This window comes from Hermetia illucens, chromosome 5 (genome assembly GCF_905115235.1).
Source record: "Hermetia illucens chromosome 5, iHerIll2.2.curated.20191125, whole genome shotgun sequence".
In the NCBI taxonomy this organism is placed as follows: Eukaryota; Metazoa; Arthropoda; class Insecta; order Diptera; family Stratiomyidae; genus Hermetia; species Hermetia illucens.
Genome location: NC_051853.1, coordinates 14697621 through 14717149, shown reverse-complemented (window position 1 = coordinate 14717149; position 19529 = coordinate 14697621). Strand labels below are relative to the sequence as shown.

Genomic DNA, 19529 nt, shown 5'->3' with positions numbered 1-19529 from the left:
TGTTGCTGCAACATGAACTTAACAGAGTTCAAAGCAACGTAGCGGCAAGGGAAACGGTGCTTGAGAACAGCTGGACTGGCGGAGGAGATAGAAAAAAGTTGAGAAGGTGATAGACTTGTGCGGAACGAGTTGAAGAAAAGAAGTTTTGTCTTTGATTGGCACCGGGAACGGCCTTAGATACGTTTGGCGGAATTAATTATGAATTAGAGAATCTCGTCCGTGCTGTTGATTCGAGCAATCAAAAAAGGAAAAACTCGAGTTCGCACGGTTCTTGTGTTAGGAGAAAAATTGCTCGAGGCGGTTAGCGGTTCGACGATTCAGTTCCTTATTTACAGAACAGGCAGCTAAATGCAAACCAAGTGCATTGTCGACGGTTCTAGTAATCTCCTAGAAGATTTCATTATGCAAAGAAGTTTACACTAGTTACCATGGACTACATTTGGGAACTTAAAATGACTCGTTCATTTTCACTTTGTTGCAATATCGTTGAAGTAGTAGGATCGGACCGAGGAAAAGCGGTGACACCATCGAAAATGTTGCATTCTGAATAATTAAGAAATTTATACATTGAATGCGTAATTATTTACAGCGAAACGAGTCAAGCAATTACACGCCACGCTGAGCTCGGAGTGAACCATCGCGTGAGTTTTATTTTTGATTTTGATTTCTTTTGTTTCCTATTTTTTACTTGATTTTGTTTCTTGTTTTTTTTATTCGATTTTTTTGTCTTTTATAAATTTTTTCTTTTTCTTTCTTTTACTTTTGGATTTTTTTTTCGTTCTTTTTAAGGTTTTGTGTAAAACAAAGGGGGATTCAAAAAATCTTTTTACAGGATGTAACCATGTAGGATATCAAATGAAAGGTCTCGATTTGTACTTTCCGAAACTGACATTAGTTTTGGCGTAAATTACAAAGTGCGTTAGTAAGGAGTCAAAATGTACGCACTTAAAGTGAGATAGGACTCATTTTCAGAAATTACCCAACCTAAAAATCCGACAAAAATCAGGGTAGTGTGCTTAGATGAAATCTAGGCCTCAAAATATGTCCCACTCCGATATCTGCTCAAATAAACTTACTAATAGTATATTACTAACTTTTAGAAATTTACTGAAAAACCCCCCTTAAATTCATCCTAGGATTTCCGAATTTTGTACCAGCATAGAGGACAATATTTCGTATTTACGTGCTAAATTTCATGAAAACCTCGCCATTAACGCCAAAGTTATAGCAGTTCAAACTTAGCAATTTCGTGCGAATTAACAGCATCCTAACCCATACGAATAAGATGCTGACGTCATAATTGACGAGAATTGACATTCGGGTGAAATATTAAAATTCCATTCAAGAAGAATCTAATTCTCCCCAGCCTTTTTTAAGGTTTTGTTTTACAAACAAAACCTTATAATCGGTTCAATGTCTGTCTATCTGTCTGTTGTCTTTCTTTTTTTTTTATTTCTCGAGGAGGTGTAAATCTTCAAAAGACTCTGGCCTGGGCACGCCAGAGTGTGGGATTTTTAGCCACTAAAACCACCACCGACTTCCCCCTACCCGGTGGAACCACCTTTAGGTATTACATCACGGGACGGAGTTAGCTTACTTTAGCCAGGTCTCCTTTCGTCTGCCCGCGGAGTTCGTAACCGCGTCTTCCTCACTTCTGCTTTTCACAGTTTATCATATCATCATATCGATCATGGAATTGATCGCATCCTTCTTCCTGACAAGCTACCATTCTTCGGACAAAATTTTCCGGTGATAGCACTTCATCTAGAGTTTCCTCTAGGCTCCTCCTTTCTTCCACGAACCTAGGACACTGGAAAAAAACGTGGGCTGGGTTGGCAGTTTGGACAATTAGGCGAGGTGTCTGTCTGTCAGTGTGTCTGTCACCAGCACTTTTTTCAGAAACGGCTATACCGATTGACGCGAAATTTGGTGAGAAGGTGGGAACTGTGGACCCCCCGACATGCAGTGAGTGATATCCTTCAAGGTTGAATTTAGGGAGGATGGGGGTCCCCATACATATAAAAGGGGGGTGTAAACATTTTTTCACCGAATGTAGTCATGTGGGGTATCAAATGAAAGGTCTCGATTAGTACTTTTCCAAGCCGGACTTAGTTTTGAGATTTGTTAGAAAAGCGGGAAGTGGGAGGAGTGGAAATTGATGATTTCTTTAACGGACCCATTCTCAGAAACTACCCAACCGAAAAATCTGAAAAAAATCATGAAGCTGCCTCTATATGGTTCCCAAGCCTCAAGATACTCTCCATATCGATATCTGTTCAAATTAAGTTAACCATATTTTTGGGGAAATTGAGTAAAAAACCCCTTAAGTTTATCCTAGAGTTATAAAAGTTGGTAGTAGAATAAAATATAATATGAAGCATATTATCCCCAAGTTTGATTAGAATCATACTATTAGTGACAAAGTTACAGTAGCTCAAATGTAAATTAACTGCAACTGAATATCATTATCACACTAAAGTGGGTAGTCAGACATGCTGAATGGATTTACATAACGGGCTACGTAAAAATGGGATAGTTCTGGACTCAAATATACTCACAAAAGAAACAAACAAAACCTTTCATACCCGAAGCGCTCAGTTTCCGGTTTCCCGTCTTGTTTATATTTGATGGAGGTTATATTCTTGGCATTTGATAATAATATTAAACTCAGAGTGTGAAGCCTTTGAGGTTGGCTATTATCGATACAGGGGTTTCCATCAAATGGTTTATTTGAATCGCATTCTAAAAAATAGAGGACAATAAAATTTTTAATCATGTGACACGGAGGTGTCGGGCACTCGTCGCTCCTCACATATTTTTCTTTTTCTTCAGCCTTTGTCCCGTTCACAAGCGGGGTCGGCCCGTCGTGATCAATTTCGTTATCTTATTTTATCAAATGCCTGATCAGGATGTAATCGCGAGGGCTTTAAATCCCCATCCAGCGTATCAAGCCACCGTTGTTTCTACCGGCTTTTTGGTTGCTTACCATTGGCTTCGATGTTCAGACCAATATTGGTAAGTGAATTCTCGTTAGCGTGAATTACGTGACCACACCATCGAAAACGCCTCTCTCGCAGTTTTTCCACGATCGGTTCAAACCCATATCAATCGGGGATATTCTCATTTCAAACGTGATCAAAACGTGTCACGCCACCAGTGCAATGCAACAGCTTCGTCGCCATTACCGCAAGACGCCGTCCATTGTCTTTTATAGCTGGCCAACACTCAGAATCATAGAGAGCGACAGGACGGACTACATTGCGCTCGTTGATACGTCGATCACGAAGCAGTGGAACACATCATCCAGGTTGCGTTAATGCGTAAAGCAGTTTCATAACACAGTTCTCCATTGGCTGCTAGCGTTGACCCGAGGTATTTAAATCGCTCAGTTCTGGGCAGGTCACAGACAGATTGTGTCTGTTTCATGAGGATCGGTCGTCAAAAATTTGACTTTCCTATGGATTGCAACGTACGTTTCCCAAGACGAAAACACTTCCATCAATCAAACAACAAATAAATTAATAAAAATATTGGACATGATAATACTTTATTGAAGATTACAAGTATATTGTTTTCCATTTAATAAAAATCAATTTGTTATTTTTTTTGTTTATTTGTATCTTATCCTATTTGAATATTTCCTTATCAATATTGAACTTCCATTGTCACTTGTTGACTGAAAATAAGTTATCTTAAAAATTATATTGATTTCTTCCAAATGGACCTGATTCATGTATGTGTGTGTGTGGAAAATTCTCTTGCGTTTTTTTCTGTTTACTGTTAATTACTTGGAATCCTAACAGTAGTAAAAATAAGACAATGCAACCAGTCTCCATCCTTTCATCACGTATAAATGCCATACAAAATTTGCTAATCAATTTTTCATCTTCCAAATAGTTTCATTTTTTCTAAGATGGTCGTTGTTTGAGGTTTTTTGTTTGAATTTTATGTTCAAATTTCAACTGACGAGGCTTAAACAGCACTTGACTGTACAAGTGATATTCAGAGCTCTCGTAGCAAATATGCAGACGAATTGTGCAAAGTGCAGTCACAAGACAAACAGATTGCCTGCCTGCAAAAGAAACTAATATCGAAAAAGCAGGAGGAGATGGTTTTTTTTCTTGCGATCGATACAACATGGGCCGCCAATGACAAAATATTGTTTATTTTAAGGTTTTCCAATTAGTATTTTTCTTGTAGGCAAACGAGTATGAACCTTAATGCTTACTTTTGACATACACACCACCATTTTACATATACATCTCTGCAATACGCAATGCTTTTCTTGCATCATACAAATTCATACACATCTCTGTATAAATCTCAAACTCCCGAGGAAAATTTGTCGGCCGATGTCGGACCGGTCACAACAGAAGACGGCCCGAAAATATTAAATTTCAGATACTCTTCACCCAATTCAACAATTCAAAATTTCGCTATGCACTTTTTTCCAACAAGAGTAACAAGCAGAAAAGAAACAAAGAAGTGAACCGAGCTCCGCTGTAAAACAATCCATGACCTCACTCTGGAGCAACCCAATGTCTGAACAACTGTCGTATTCCACTCCCCAAAAGAACAACCGAAGGTCCAGTTCCACAACAACCCACATCAACAAAAATTCATCAACTTTGTTTAACCTAGAGGCAAATCACAAACCAAATTCCATTTATTGCAATCCAATTATAATGTGTCAATTTTATTAAATTATGCACGTCTGTACTTTATTTACAATGAGTTACATCTAAAATTCTATTTGGAAAAAATAATTGAATTTTGCACTTTGCAAATACCTTCATTGTAATTAAATCTTAACTAAAATAATCTGAATTACTTAAGGAGCAATTTCGGGGACATTATCTCTCTCTCTCTCAGCAAATGTTTGCAGCTGGTCCGAAACTACACGTGAAATTTATTATATCTAAATATATATTTCACTTATATATCGACAAATTAGCCATATGTCACGTATCTCTCCCAATTAAGTAATATTTATATAAAATTTAGCTAGTTTGCTGGTGGTAAAATTGTTTTCTTGTTTCAATTGGATTCATAATCTCTGTTACGCTGTGGTAAAACCTAAAATCAAGAGTGATCGTTCCTTAACGATGCTTAGTTCCTATTTAGATAATTATTCCATTTGAACCACGAAATAATATTTGACATTTCGATAATTGAACATCAAATCACTGCATGGGAACAAAAATGAATAGGATAAATCAATCTATCTATAAACTACGGAAAAATTATAGAAAATCTACATATTTTTTTTATTTATACTTTTTTTTTTGTTTTACACTATTTTTGTATGCATTTCGACTTGTTTCAAGGATAAATAATATGGAAGGGAACATGATCAATGTCAATGTTACTAACTGCACTAGAATGATATCTTTTTTTTTGTTTGTTTCTAGATGGGTTTGTTTTTGCATACATTTGTATGGTTTTTTTTTGTGTTTTTGTCGAACCCCCGAGAAATACAATTATATAATCGTAGCCTCAACGTACGATTTTGCATTCCTTGCGGATGTTTCTGACAAACATTATATCGATAATTTCCTCACATATATCTAGGCGTAACACGTCTGAGTTTATCTTAAAATTAATGATTTAAAATCTATAATTTTCATCGGCCATATGAATAGCCCATCGGAATTTATCCCGTTGTGTCTTATTGAATATCTTTTCAATGGGTACCCCGAACTTTTTGCACCTGGAAAAAGAAATGAGAGAAAATGCATTTAAAATCATGTGAAAAACGGAACATTTTTACTAAGAGAAAAACTAGTCAATCATTCTACTAAATCTACCTTAAGAAAACCTCGGAATCCCTGAAGGTCTTTTTTATATCTAACAGAATCTTTCCCCTCTTGCAGTTTAAGATATTTTTCAAGATAATATGGTTACCATGATTCCCTATATACTCCACTCATCCCACGATTTTCTAAGACGCTTGCACTCTTCCTCAACTATTCTACGTTCCGTAGTTCTACGACAACCCAACCCACTCGCCGGCGACTTTGGAATAGAGTTAGTTCCATAATGGAATTGTCAACTTTTCTGAATGTGTGACATATCCCCTTCCCCTCCCACTTTCGTCGTCTAAACAACACGTCCACGGATATCTGACCCGTCCGCCGAAGCTTTTCGTTTGTTATAATCTTAGGCCAAAATACCCCGACGACCCGATGCAGACATGACTTGATAAAAGCTTGAAGCTTCCGAGTAACAGTGGCGATCACTTTCCATGTCCGATGGTTCCTTTTTACTCCATTATGGAACGTAGCAAATTCATACAGTCTCATTGTGGCGGATTTAGCGTTTAGTGCGTCAAACGACATCAAGTTTGATATCACCATCGATAGAAACAACGCTAACGAAAAAGTTAAATTAATCGAAGCCTTTGATATTCTGTCCTATTATACAAATTGAAAGATTGCGCTGACCAATCAACCTGTGAACCTTGGGTTTGTTGGTGTTTATCCTCTCGACTCTGCACGTCTTTCAAGTAAGCGACCATTTGATGGCTAGTAAGAAAGCAAGCAGATATCATCAGCGAAAATGAGAGAATTTGCAAATGAGTTGGAATTAGCACCTGTAGAGGCTGTCAAAAAGCCCTGCAGGGAGACCGCCAAGGCCGGCGGCGTCACTCTGTTTAAGGGGGTCATCCCGTGTGAAGGCCGTTTTTTTTTTACTTTTTTTGAACATTTTTTGTGAAGAACTGGATGAAGATAGAAACACGAATTTTTCAATATATATTTGAGCATGCGTAATAATTTTTGCAGCCCGATAGCATAGTTCATTATTGAAATACAGAGCAATTTATACACCCATCTCTAAAAAAGGTGTTTTTCTGTAAACGGCATTTTAACGTGCAGACAGCTACAGTCCGCAAACTAGGATTATTAAAAAATATTAAAAGCAAAATGTTTGGTGCCGTTTTAAACATTTTTTTTGTAAACTTTGGTGTTCTTTTAAGGCTACTTTAATGAATAAAAAAAACTATCCAATGAATCGCAATTATCCTAGTTGTAAAAATTTCAAAGAATTTCGTTGGATAGATTTTGGGCTATGGTGGCAGGAGATTTTCAATATGCAATTTCGAGAAAAACGCATTTAAAACGTAGAATGTGACTTTTAGCCATAAAATCTTAACTGATCATTAATCTACTCTACCTAGTCCATAAACCTTAGGTTTCTTCAAGGAACACATGTATAACCTTGGCTTCAATTCGTGTCCTTTTTGTGAAGTCATTCGAACGTCGTTCCGACCGATAAATTCGCGCTTTATTGTGGCGATCGACAAAGTCAAAGGTCAAAGGGTAGTATAGGTCCCGGGGCGAAACGTGGATTGGTACCCACGATGGAGCATAAAACCTGGGAAATGCCTGCTGAACCAACACCAACAGCTCTACTACCAAACCCTATCTCCACCTCCACGTGGTGACCGCTGGGAGCTCTTTCTTGACGAAAAGCTGCAGACGGAGAAGGATGAAGGCGAGTCCCCCGCGCCTAAAAACGGGACAAATTGTACCAACTGGTCCTCCAGGTTGGGGGTTGGGTAGGGCTGACAACCCTACACGGAAAACAACTCGTTACGAAGCCACAACAGGAGCCTCGGACAGGACGGATTTTAAAACGACGGACCCGGCAACGACAAAGGAACAACGATTTGCGTATTTTCTCATGGAACGTGCGCTCCCTGTACAGAGATGAAGCTGATGAGCAGCTAGCCGATACCCTGTCCCAATATAGGGCTGATATAACAGCGTTGCAAGAGATGCGATGGACAGGGACCGGTTTCCTGGAGAAGAGCCACTACACCATATATTATAGCGGTCATCCAGTAAACCATGTGCTCGGAGTAGGTTTCTTAGTCAGCCAAAAAATGAAACCTGCTGTTATCGGTTTTGAAAACATAAGCGAACGGCTATGCACTCTGCGCTTGCGAGGCAAGTTTAGAAATATAAGCCTCATAAACGTTCACGCCCCTACAGAGGAGACTGCAGAGCCGGAGAAGGATACCTTCTACGAGGCAGTAGAACGAGCCCTCGAAGCTTGTCCCAGATATGATATCAAAATCATACTTGGGGATTTTAACAGCCAAGTAGGGAAGGAGCCAGTATTCAGGCGATACGTTGGCTCCCATAGCTTACACGAAAAAACAAATGATAACGGACTGCGGATTATTCAATTAGCAGGGACACACGAAATGGTTGTTGGAAGTACCTGGTTTGCGCGGAAAGCGGTCCACAAACATACGTGGGCCTCTCCAGACGGGACCACTTTCAACCAAATTGACCACGTGTTGATCGAACGCCGTCACCTCTCAGCCTTGATGAATGTCAGAACATATAGGTGGGCCAATATAGACTCGGACCACTTTCTCGTTGGCATGGTGCTCCCAGCCCGAATAACAATACCACCTAGAATCCCCTCTGACAATCAGGTGAGAGTGAACACTGAGGCCATCCACAACACAACCCTCCGCGACACCTATAAGAGGGAAATGGATGCCGCAATAACCGCAGTCAACAGAGGACCTGGAGATGAAGCATCAACAAATGATCTTCACAACCACCTGAAGAACGTTATCATGGATACGGCCACAAATATACTTGGCCCCAGCCGTAAAAGGAGTCGGAACGGCTGGTTTGACGATGAATGTAAGCTAGCAACGGAACGGAAGAATGCCGCATACCGAGTAATGTTGCATTCTCAAAGAACGCGGGCACGCGCAGAGACTTACCACGAACTCCGTCGAGCGGAGAAGCGACTTCACAGACGGAAAAAGGAAGCCTGGGAGAACCAACAAGTCTGTGAACTAGAAAAGTACAGGGAGCAACCGCACCAGGCACAGAAGGCGAAAGTTTTACCAACAAGTCAGCAGGATGAAGCCTTATACACCTCGATGCTCATCCTGCCGAGACAAAGAGGCAAATCTGATTTCCGACAGAATGGACATATTAGAGCGATGGGTTGAGTACTTTGATGAGCTACTGAACAACCAGAACATCGGCGAGTTGGAGGTCCCGCCAACTGAAGACGACGGACAAATACTGCCACCACCAAGTTTAGGAGAAACAGTCCGTGCAATTCATCGGCTAAAAAATCATAAGTCGCCAGGAGCCGATGGAATTACAGCCGAATTGGTTAAATATGGAGGCGACCAGTTACACCAAGTGGTTCATCAACTTGTGCTCAAGGTATGGGACAGCGAATCAATGTCTGACGATTGGCAACGAGGCATTATCTGTCTCATACATAAAAAGGGAAATATCACACAGTGCAGCAATTATAGAGGTATCACGTTGCTGAGTACCATCTATAAGATATTCTCCACTATCTTGCTAGGCCGGATAGCCCCATACGCCCAGAACATCATTGGCCCATACCAAAGAGGCTTCACTCCAGGCAAATCAGCAACAGATCAGATTTTCTCTCTGCGGCAAGCGATGGAAAAACTGTTGGAATATGGACAACAGTTGCACCATCTGTTCATCGACTTTAAAGCCGCCTATGATAGCATAGCTAGGGTAAAACTATACACGGCCATGAGAGAATTCGGTATCCCGACGAAATTAATAAGACTGACTAGGCTGACCCTGACCAATGTGCGAGGCCAGATAAAAGCAGCAGGATCACTCTCAAGACCATTCGACATCAACAACGGTCTACGACAAGGGGATGCGCTATCATGCGTCCTCTTTAACCTGGCCCTCGAGAAAGTGATCCGTGATGCTGAGGTGAATGCAAGAGGTACGATCCTCTTCAAGTCCACCCAACTACTGGCCTATGCTGACGATATCGACATCATGGGAAGAACCACCCGAGACGTACAAACTGCCTTCATCCAGATCGAGCAGGCGGCGCGAGATCTTGGGCTGCACATCAATGAAGGCAAGACCAAATATATGGTGGCAACGTCAGCACCGAAGACGAATCAGTCAAACACGAAGAAGAATAAGGATAGGAGAATACAACTTTGAGACCGTTGACAATTTCTCCTATCTAGGGTCGAAAATCACAACCGATAACAACTACGATGATGAAATCGGCGCACGGTTGTTGTCAGCCAACAGAGCCTACTTCAGCTTACAAAGACTGTTCCGCTCGAAACGTCTCACCATAGGGTCAAAGCTCTTACTGTACAAGACTATGATCTTGCCAGTCCTCATGTATTCCTCGGAAACTTGGGTTCTTAGCAAGAAAAATTGCGAACTCTTGGCCGCGTTCGAGAGAAGAATCCTCCGAAGAATTTTTAGCCCCCTACATGAGGATGGACGATTCCGTAGCCTACACAATGACGAAATCTATGAGCGATACCATGACCGTCCGGTTGTGGATAAAATCCGGCTCAATAGGTTACGGTGGGCGGGTCACTTAATCCGTATGGATGAGGATGATCCCACCCGGAAAGTCTATAAGGACAATATCTATGGTAGAAAAAGAAGACGAGGCAGACCCTGCCTAAGATGGAGCGATGGTGTGAGCCAGGACGCCAGACAGCTTTTAGGGATATCGAATTGGTGGACCTCGGCGCAAAATCGGGATATCTAGAGTTCCTTATTAAGGCAGGCCTAGACCGGATACCGGTTGTTGCGCCGTTGATGATGATGATGACATAAATTTGGCATGTGATTTATTACGTTTTTAACACTATAATTTCCGAACTACACCGATTATCAAAAAATCCTTTTGCTCATATATTCTACACATATCTGGATGCAATTGATGACAAAAACAAAAATTCGATTCCACGAGATGACTTCCTTAAGGCTTTACAAGAAAGCTCCAAATAGTCAGAAGCCGGCGGGAGGCCAAATCGACGAATACTTTCATGCAGCCAGTGTATGGAACAAACGTGTGGCACGTAAAGCTCCCTTGGAGTCCACTGCGCAACACAGGCGCCTCTACTTTATTTCGATTTATTTTAATTGCAACAGGTACATAACTGGTGAACTGCAAACCTCTGAAATGCATCAATCAACCAGGCTAAATTCCTACAAAAACCCTTTCCTGGATCCTAGTGGTTTCCCAATTTCTTAATGTTCAATTTTTATTGAGCTCTCCCACTACAATGAATTTATTAACTCGTAGCTACATGTATTTACAGGAGGATGAAAGAGCTACGACTTCTTTGTCTTTGTTCCGTTCTTTGCTGCCACCTTGTGGCCTAAGCTGCGTACATTTAGAAATTCATGATGACTTACATGTAAAACACTAATCTCGGCTGAAATCCTCTTCATCAAGTTAATCAAGTCAACTCTAAGGTCCTACGTTCGCCCATAAAACCTCAATAAAACCATCAAACCAAATATCTATCAGATATTGAGGGATACCTCGAGCCACAGGAATTTCAGCCCTTCCCGTCTTATTTCCGCATTTTCTGCTCCGACTGCTCTGCCCGTTGCCAACATAAAGTTGGCAGATCATACTCTTTCTAATTCTACAAGTCAACTCCTTCAAAATTACTGCTCATCGGTTTACAGTCAAATTTATCGCAGCTTTCGATGTTTTGCCATTGCACCCCCTGATGAGAGTACATGGAGCAGAAGTTCAAACTAGGCACACATTTCCACAATGATACGAAATGTTTTAACGTGGTCTTTACACTCACTGGGAAACATCTTAGATACCCAGGACTTCGCGAATGAGTGGAACTAATTACTCCCAGAGACTGTAGAAATCGAATTTCAACAGAGACAGGTCGCGTCTTCACTGTTTGAGCCCGTTCATGCCGTTTTTATTACAGGATCATTGGAAGGCTTAGCTGCAAGCTGTTTCTTGAACCAGTATATGATAGCGAAATTGTTATTATTTGTGGTAGACTCTGCTTCTTTTACCTACACAATAATTACCCTCATGTCACGACACACAGTACGTTGCACTTCACGATCATGGAGCCCAAGCGCATCGCGCTCATCCCATTAACAGCTATCAACAGAGCTCCACGTTTCCGCAGTCAATAAGATCTTGTAACACCGTTTTGGGATGTGACCGACAACTTTATCAGTATCACATATAATGACACTTTTGATTTCGGCAGTCTTCATCAATATTTTCAATAGACGGTTTAAAGAGAGAGAGTCGGCATCCCAACTAAATTGATAAGACTGACTAGCCTGTCCCTGGCCGATGTGCAAAGCCAGATAAAAGCCGCAGGATAACCCTCAAGACCATCTAACACATAACGATCTAATACGAGTACATATAATGCATCCTTCATACCTTGTCTCTAGAAAAAGTGACCCATAATACCAATGTAAATTCAAGAGACACCCTTGAACGACCCGCAAACTGCTTTCATCCAAATTGAACAGACGGCGCGAGATTTTGAGCTGCATATTAATGAAGGGAAGACAAAATGCATGGTGGCAATGTCAACTCCAAAAATGAAAGCAACCGAACGCCCCCTTCCCAAAGTTCAATATCGACCGCTTGTATGACCCAGCTGTCACTCGACAGAGGGAGAGCTATTTGCTAATCGGACAGCAGATAGACTGAGTAACCCGCCTGAGAATATCGATGAACATTGGACCGCCATCGAAAATGCTCTTTTCTCGACTGCTAAGCAGAACGCCTCGAAGGGACATCATAAGATCTGGCTGACTACGGAATCGTGGATGCGGATCAATGGAAGGGGTTGGTTCTATTGACCGTGGCGAGAGATGGTAACCGAGCAAAATCCCAGGAAGTTCAAACTAGAGTGTGAAGTGCCATGAGAGAATTTGCTATTGCGTTGATCGGGGAAGGAAGGAAGGAAGAAAGGATTATCTGAAATAATAAAAACTTGTTGTTTCTTTTTCGTTGGTGTGGATATTTATTCTTGCAAATACCGATATTTCGGGAACCACTTGTTCCCTTCATCAGTGCTAACAAGTTACAGTTTGCGAAGATGGTAATATAAACCCTTGGCGTGGGGCCTATAAGTGGTAATGATAAGGCTGCGAAGATCTCTGTCTGTGCCTCCTCAAAGAAATTGTTGTCACTTTGTTCCTTCACCACCAAAGCAGCGGAAGGTAAACGCATTTCTAACAGCACTTCGAAACTAATAGTGAAGACTTGGCCCCCCTATTGCCGACAACTGTCATGCGTGCCTAAAAGAAGGAATATACCCTGGCCAGCGGAAAAAGTAAAAATTGGTCTCGCTTTCCTAACCCAAGAAGCTACCTGAAAATCCAGTAACCCCGGTGAGACCCACACTGAACACAGCAGAATTTCCACTGCATTGATGAAGGGAACAAGTGGTCCCCGAAATATCGGTATTTGCAAGAATAAATATCCACACCAACGAAAAAGAAACAACAAGTTTTTATTATTTCAATTAATTAATCGTTGGAAACACCGCATAATTTCACTCAGAGGGGATTATCGTTAAGATTCCAAAGGGCACCCGTTTTGAGTCGGACAATTGAATAGATATCAGCTTACCCCTGCCGTCGCAAAGATAATAGTTAAAATAATCCTGAGACGCATCAAAGAACATCTCGAAAGCTTGATCGACAACTGGTTTCCGCTCCGGATCCTCCTGCATTGACCATACACGGTACGGATCATTTCGGAATAGTCTGCGGAGTTTAAATTTTCACTTCATCTAAAAAGCTTGAGCAGGGAATGTTTCTGTCGTGCTCTAGTCAGAAGGAGCATATGATGCAGGATAGTAAAGCCTGAGAAGAATTTGAGCTCGAACGCGGAATCCGCCAGGGTTGCATCCTGTCACGGATATTATTTCTTCTTGCTATCAGTTACGTTCTTCATGCTACCTTAAGACCCAAATACAACACCGGAGTGACTGCGAGCTGTCAAATGAAGTTCATTACACGGACTTGTATGAGGCAATATACAACAAATCGGATGCGCAATGCGGCACGCAGAAAAGTCCGGAAAATTGAACTGTTGCGATGCGTGAGAGAGTTTATTGCTTTGCACCCGCCTTTTGCATGTATGGAGACCCCCCTTAAATTCGACGTTAAAGGATGTAACTCACTGTATGCGTGAGCGTTCACAGTTCCCACCTTCCCAACACATTTGGTGTCAATCGTTATAACCGTCTCCGAGAAAAATTCGTGTGACGACAGACAGACAGACCGACAGTAAACTGATTTTAAGAAGGTTTGTTGTTGTTTCAAGACTTTTGTGAACTCCTAGCTCCCAAGAATAGAATAAATTACTAGTTCGAAAATTGACTAGCTGTTCTCATCCATTAAACATTGACGATAAAATATTAAATTTGTCTGAGCGCTCAACGACTTGTGTCAAAAAACGGATTTGATAACATTCTCCAGAGGGATCTGTCATTCGAAACAACTTGCGTACAAAAAAAGGAACTAACTGCGAATACATGGAGATGATACTTTTTTCTAGTAGAGATTTTCAACTAAGAAATCCTAGGCTTCGCTTGGAAAAAATTATCATGGAACCATGGTAGGCGGTATAACTTCCAGCACATAAACGCTAACTTGGTATGTCATCAAAATTTGACCATATACGCAGAAATGAATCAATTTCAAAGTGGTGGTGGCCCATTCGACTACTGGAAAAGGTGATTGGCTACCATCATTTATTAAAAATGAAACATTTTCCTAATTCTAATTTGCACGTACGTATTCTCCCGTCCTCAGCACTAACGTCTTCTTCCTGATCAAATCCCACGTTTAGCCATGAAAAAGGCCGAACATTTTGTTGGGGATTAAGATCTTTTGCAATGCCTTCATCGTCTTTTCTTTAGCCTTTGTCCCGTTCACAAGCGCGGTCGGCCCGACGTGATCGGTTGCGCCATTTTATTTTATCAAAGGCCTGATTCGGATGTCAATCGTGAGGCCTTCAAATCACCAGCGTACCAAGCTACCGTCATTTCGACCGGCCTTTTGGTCGCTTGCCATAGATTTCGATGTTCAAAGCAATCTTGGCAAGTGAATTTTCGTTAGTGCGGATTAATGATTATACAATCGAGGACGTCTCTCTCACAATTTTTCTACAATCAAAGCAACCCCATATCGATCGCGCATATCCTCATTTCGGATGTGATCATGTCACGCCACTAGCCCAACACAACATTTCCAATGCCTTGATCGAGGTAAAAACACTTTTTGCACGTAACCAATGATATAAATTTGAATGTAACGCAACAATTGTCTAATGAAAAAACCACTACCAAACTGCAATTACCACTAACAACAGTTAAAGAATGAAAGAACTTACCATGCAACCGATATCCTTGGATCGAGATAGTTCAGTTTTGATGTACCCAATGCAATAGTTTTGTTCTCATCCCTATCAGTCTCTTGTAGTTCTAATTTTTTGAGTTGCTCCTTGAGCCGTTCCAGTTGCTTTCTCTTCTTATCGCAATTGATTTTCTCCTTTACAGAACCTCTTTTGGCGGCCTTTTGAAGATCCTGAGTAAAATAAGAAAAACAAAATTTTTTATTAGATTCCTATTGATCACAATTTGATAGTTTAAAATAACTAGAAAAATATTGATGCAAAAATAGCAAACTAAAAAGCCGAAATACTCACATGAAGTTCAGCTTCACAATCATCAATAGCTTCACGCTTTTGCCGAATTTTCTCCTTCAAATTTGACATACTTTTCTCGTGACCTTTAGGCACAGACCGTTGATGGTTGCACAGAACAGCTACGGCGCGATTGGCACGATTGTAGGCTAAAAGTTTTTCCGGTACACTTGAATCAGGATCAGTAAGCAGGTCTAATTGATTTTGTAGCGTGATTGATGCGTTGTACGTACGGAATACCTTAGCGGTAAGTCCTGAAATTGACATTAACTATTCAGTAAGTCTCTCACAACATGCAGAGCGTTAATAGTTCTAACTCACCTTCCATAAGATCTCTCAAATGTTCATTCAAAACACTTGTGTTCAACCGATCGAACAAATCATCGCCTTCTTTCTTATTCTCCATGAACAGTTCCAAATTCTTGAACACCCGCTTTTCGACCTCGACCGCATTATAGTAACGAATGGAATCCTTACCGAGGAAATCGAAAACGACCACGTTTTCCTTACCGTCCATTTCTTTGTGGAGAGCTATGTGTTCTACACGCAGCGAGCAGCAGCCTACTGTATCAGCTTGGTCCTCGTCCTTCTCGTTACCAGCTCTCAAAGCCAATTTATCTATGAAATAAAGAGCTACGGCTCGTTGTCGTATTCTCATCTCCTTCGATTTCCATTCTTCGCGGTAGGTGTGTCGAATTTTGTCTATGTGCTTGTCTAGGCGACGAGCGGTTTCGTATTTCATGTAGTCCTTCTCTCCTTTCAATTTTGAACTGGGATTCAACATAATGTACTTAACCTGACCCTGGATGTTTTCTACCCACGATGCCAACCAGGTAACCGTGTTGTCGTGACGAACTTCCTTCCACTTGTGCCCTTTCGGAGGTTGTGGTATATTACTGTCCTTCGAACAGTTTATCATAATATCCTCAGGCATGAGGCGCTTTTTCACCAAACCCATTTTAGGATGCTCTCCTCGGCCACGGAACAGACCCGGCGGTTCAAGTTTGAAGTTACCAATCTTCTCCTTGTGGCCATCAATAGTGCAGAAACCATACTCTGCGACCAGTTTCTCATTGGCTTCCTTCAGGGCCAACTTTTCTTCCTTCGATCGATTCTTATTCTTCTCAGATAACATTTGGAAGTATTGATGCATCTGCTCGAAATTGCACTTGTCCAAGTGTTTGATGGTTTCCTTCTCCTTGGACGTCATGGACTTGCGCCAATCTTTGAAGAAATTATCATTGAAGACTTGTTTAGTCACATAATCGTGGTTTAACATCCTCGCGTAGAAACTAGCTATCTCCTCGGCGTCCTGAGACAATTTCATCTCTTTGCCGTCGTAGAAGAATTTCACGTTAGCTGGCAGTGGCTCGTAATCAGGAGCAAAAACAGGCCCTTTGTGTTCCAGGAAATTCCACTTGACACCATCTTCGCGCTTCTCCTCTTCCCACCTGAAATGATAACAGATAAGAGAATCTTAAGTAACTGAGCCCACATTAGAAAGGTTATGGTACCACCTAGGAGCAACTTTGACTGGAAGAGACTTTTTGGAAGTTCGAGCACTTCTCACGAAAAAACCTACTGCAGGGATAGCTCTTCTAAATGCAATTAAATTGCATTGAAAGACTAACATTATACGCGGAACATTTCAAAACATTCTCCTCCAGCCCTAGTATTCCGTGAACACATTTCTCTTGTCAATTTCGAAGTGCTGTTGTGATGTAACTTTCGTTTAGCACTTTATTCTAAGACGCGAACCATTAACTTAACGAACACGGCTGCACCTCCAGCGCCATCTCTACACCAATAATAGACAGACAAGCCAGCACCAAACCATAATAAAGTCTAATCACATACGCCTCTGTCGCCAGTAAAGTCAACTGAAGATGATGTGGGACAGCGAATCAATGCCTGACGACTGGCAAAGAGGCATTATCTGTCTCATACATAAAAAGGGGGATAGCACGCAGTGTAGCAATTATATAGGTATCACGTTGCTGAGTACCATCTATAAGATATTCTCCTCTATCTCGCTAAGTCGGATAGCCCCATAATCCCCCCAGGACATCATTGGCCCATACATATCAAAAAGGCTTCACTCCAAACAAATCAACAACAGATCAAATTTTCTCTCTGTGACAAGCGATGGAAAAACTGTTGGAATATGGACATCACTTGCACCATCTTTTCATCGACTTTAAGACCGCCTACGATAGCACAACCAGGGTAAAATCCTACAAACTGACTAGACCGACTTTGATCAATGTGCGGCGCCAGATAAGAACAGAAAGATCACTCGTGAGACCATTCACCATCCAACAACGGTTTCAGACAAGAGGATGCCCTATCATATATCCTTCTTAACCTGGCTCTGTAGGAGGTGATCCATGGTGCTGATAACAATGCAGGAGGCACTGTCCTCTTTAAGTCGGCCCAACTGCTGGCTTATGCTGACAAAGTCAAGATCATGGAAAGAACCCGAAGGCGATTTATACGCCTTCGTCCAGTTCAAGCAGGCGACACGAGACCTTGGACTGCACATAATTGCGGTAGCCAAAGGGTAGTGTAGATTCCAGGGAGAAACGTCGATTGGAACCCAACATGTAGAATAAAACCTAGGAAACGCCTGCTGGACCAACACCAACCAGCTATACTGCCAAACCCCATCTCCACTTCCACATGCTCCATGCTCTTTCCATACGAAAAGCTGCAGACGGAGAATTCCGCACCAAAAAAAAGGGAAAAATTGAACCAACGGGTCCTCCAGGTTGAGAGTTGGGCTGACTACCCTACACGGAAAACCGAAGTTATGAAGCCACAACAGGAACCTCGGACTGGACTGTTAACACAACGACGAACCCGGCAACGTAAACAAAATAACGATTTGCGCATTTTCTCATGGAACGTGCGGTCCCTGTACAGAGGAGTTGCCAAGCAAGTAACTGATACCCTGTCCCAATATAGGGCTGATGTAACAGCGATGCAGGAGATGCGTTGGACAAGAATCGGTTTCCTGGAAGCATTTGGAAGGAGAGAAGAGTCACTACACCATATATTATAGCGACCATCCATGTGCGTGTGACCATGTGCTCGGAGCAGGATTCTTAGTCGGCCAAAAAATTAAACCTGCTGTCATCGGCTTTGAAAACATAAGCGAATGGCTATGCACTATGCGCTTGCGATCCAAATTTAGAAATAAAAGCCTCATTAACGTTCACGCCCCTACATAAGAGACTGCAGAGGCGGAGAAGGATACCTTCTACATGGCAATAGAACGAATCCTCGTAGCCTGTCCCAGGTATGATACCAAAATCATACTTGGGGATTTTAAAAGCCAAGTAGGGATGGAGCCCGTATTCAGGCGATACGTTGGCTCCCATAGCTTAATAAATGTCAGAACATAAAGGGGGGCCAATATAGACTCGGATCACTATTTCGTGCTCTGGGCTCGAATAACAACACCAAGCAGGTGAGAGTAAACACTGAAGCCATCCACAGCACAGTCCTCCGCAGCACATATGAGGGGAAATAGATGCTGTAACATCCGCAGTCAACAAAAATCCTGGAGATGAAGCATCAACAAATGATTTTCACAATCACCTGAAAAACCTTATTATCGACCACAAACATACTTGGCCCCAGTCACAAAAAAAAAATCGGATAGGCTGGTTCGACGATGAACGTAGGCTGGCAACGAAACGAAAAAATGCCACATAACGAGTAATGTTCTCGAAGGACGTGAGCACGCGCGGGGACTTATCACGAACTGCGTCGACCGGAGAAGCGACTTTACAAACAGAAAAAGGAAGTCTGGGAGAACCAACATCGAATCGCACTGGTCAAACGAAAACAATAGATAGGACTGCAACTTTGAGATCGTTGAAAATTTCTATCTAGGGTCGAAAATCACAATCGATAACAGCTATGACGATGAAATAAGCACACGGTTACTGGCTGCGAACAGTCTATTTCAGCGTACAAAAACTGCTTCGCTCGAAACGTCTCACCACAGGATC

The 19529-nt window shown here is 41.7% G+C and overlaps 1 protein-coding gene across 2 annotated transcripts in view; it reads right to left on the bottom strand.

Annotated features, from left to right (window-relative positions):
• Positions 1-4660: 4660 nt before the first annotated feature.
• LOC119656698 (DNA topoisomerase 1) overlaps positions 4661-19529 on the bottom strand; it is a 36101-nt gene continuing 21232 nt past the window's right edge. Inside the window, exons 1-5 of one of the 2 annotated variants that reach the window (XM_038063204.1) lie at positions 17031-17186; positions 15835-16964; positions 15517-15767; positions 15202-15395; positions 4661-5710 (exon numbers count right to left, since the gene is read on the bottom strand). In XM_038063204.1, coding sequence (XP_037919132.1) covers positions 5608-5710; positions 15202-15395; positions 15517-15767; positions 15835-16964; positions 17031-17146 — 1794 coding nt within the window. In that variant the 5' untranslated portion in view covers positions 17147-17186 and the 3' untranslated portion in view covers positions 4661-5607. Of the gene's footprint in view, positions 5711-15201; positions 15396-15516; positions 15768-15834; positions 16965-17030; positions 17187-19529 lie in introns of those variants that run through there. The other variant, XM_038063203.1, reaches the window with a different exon arrangement.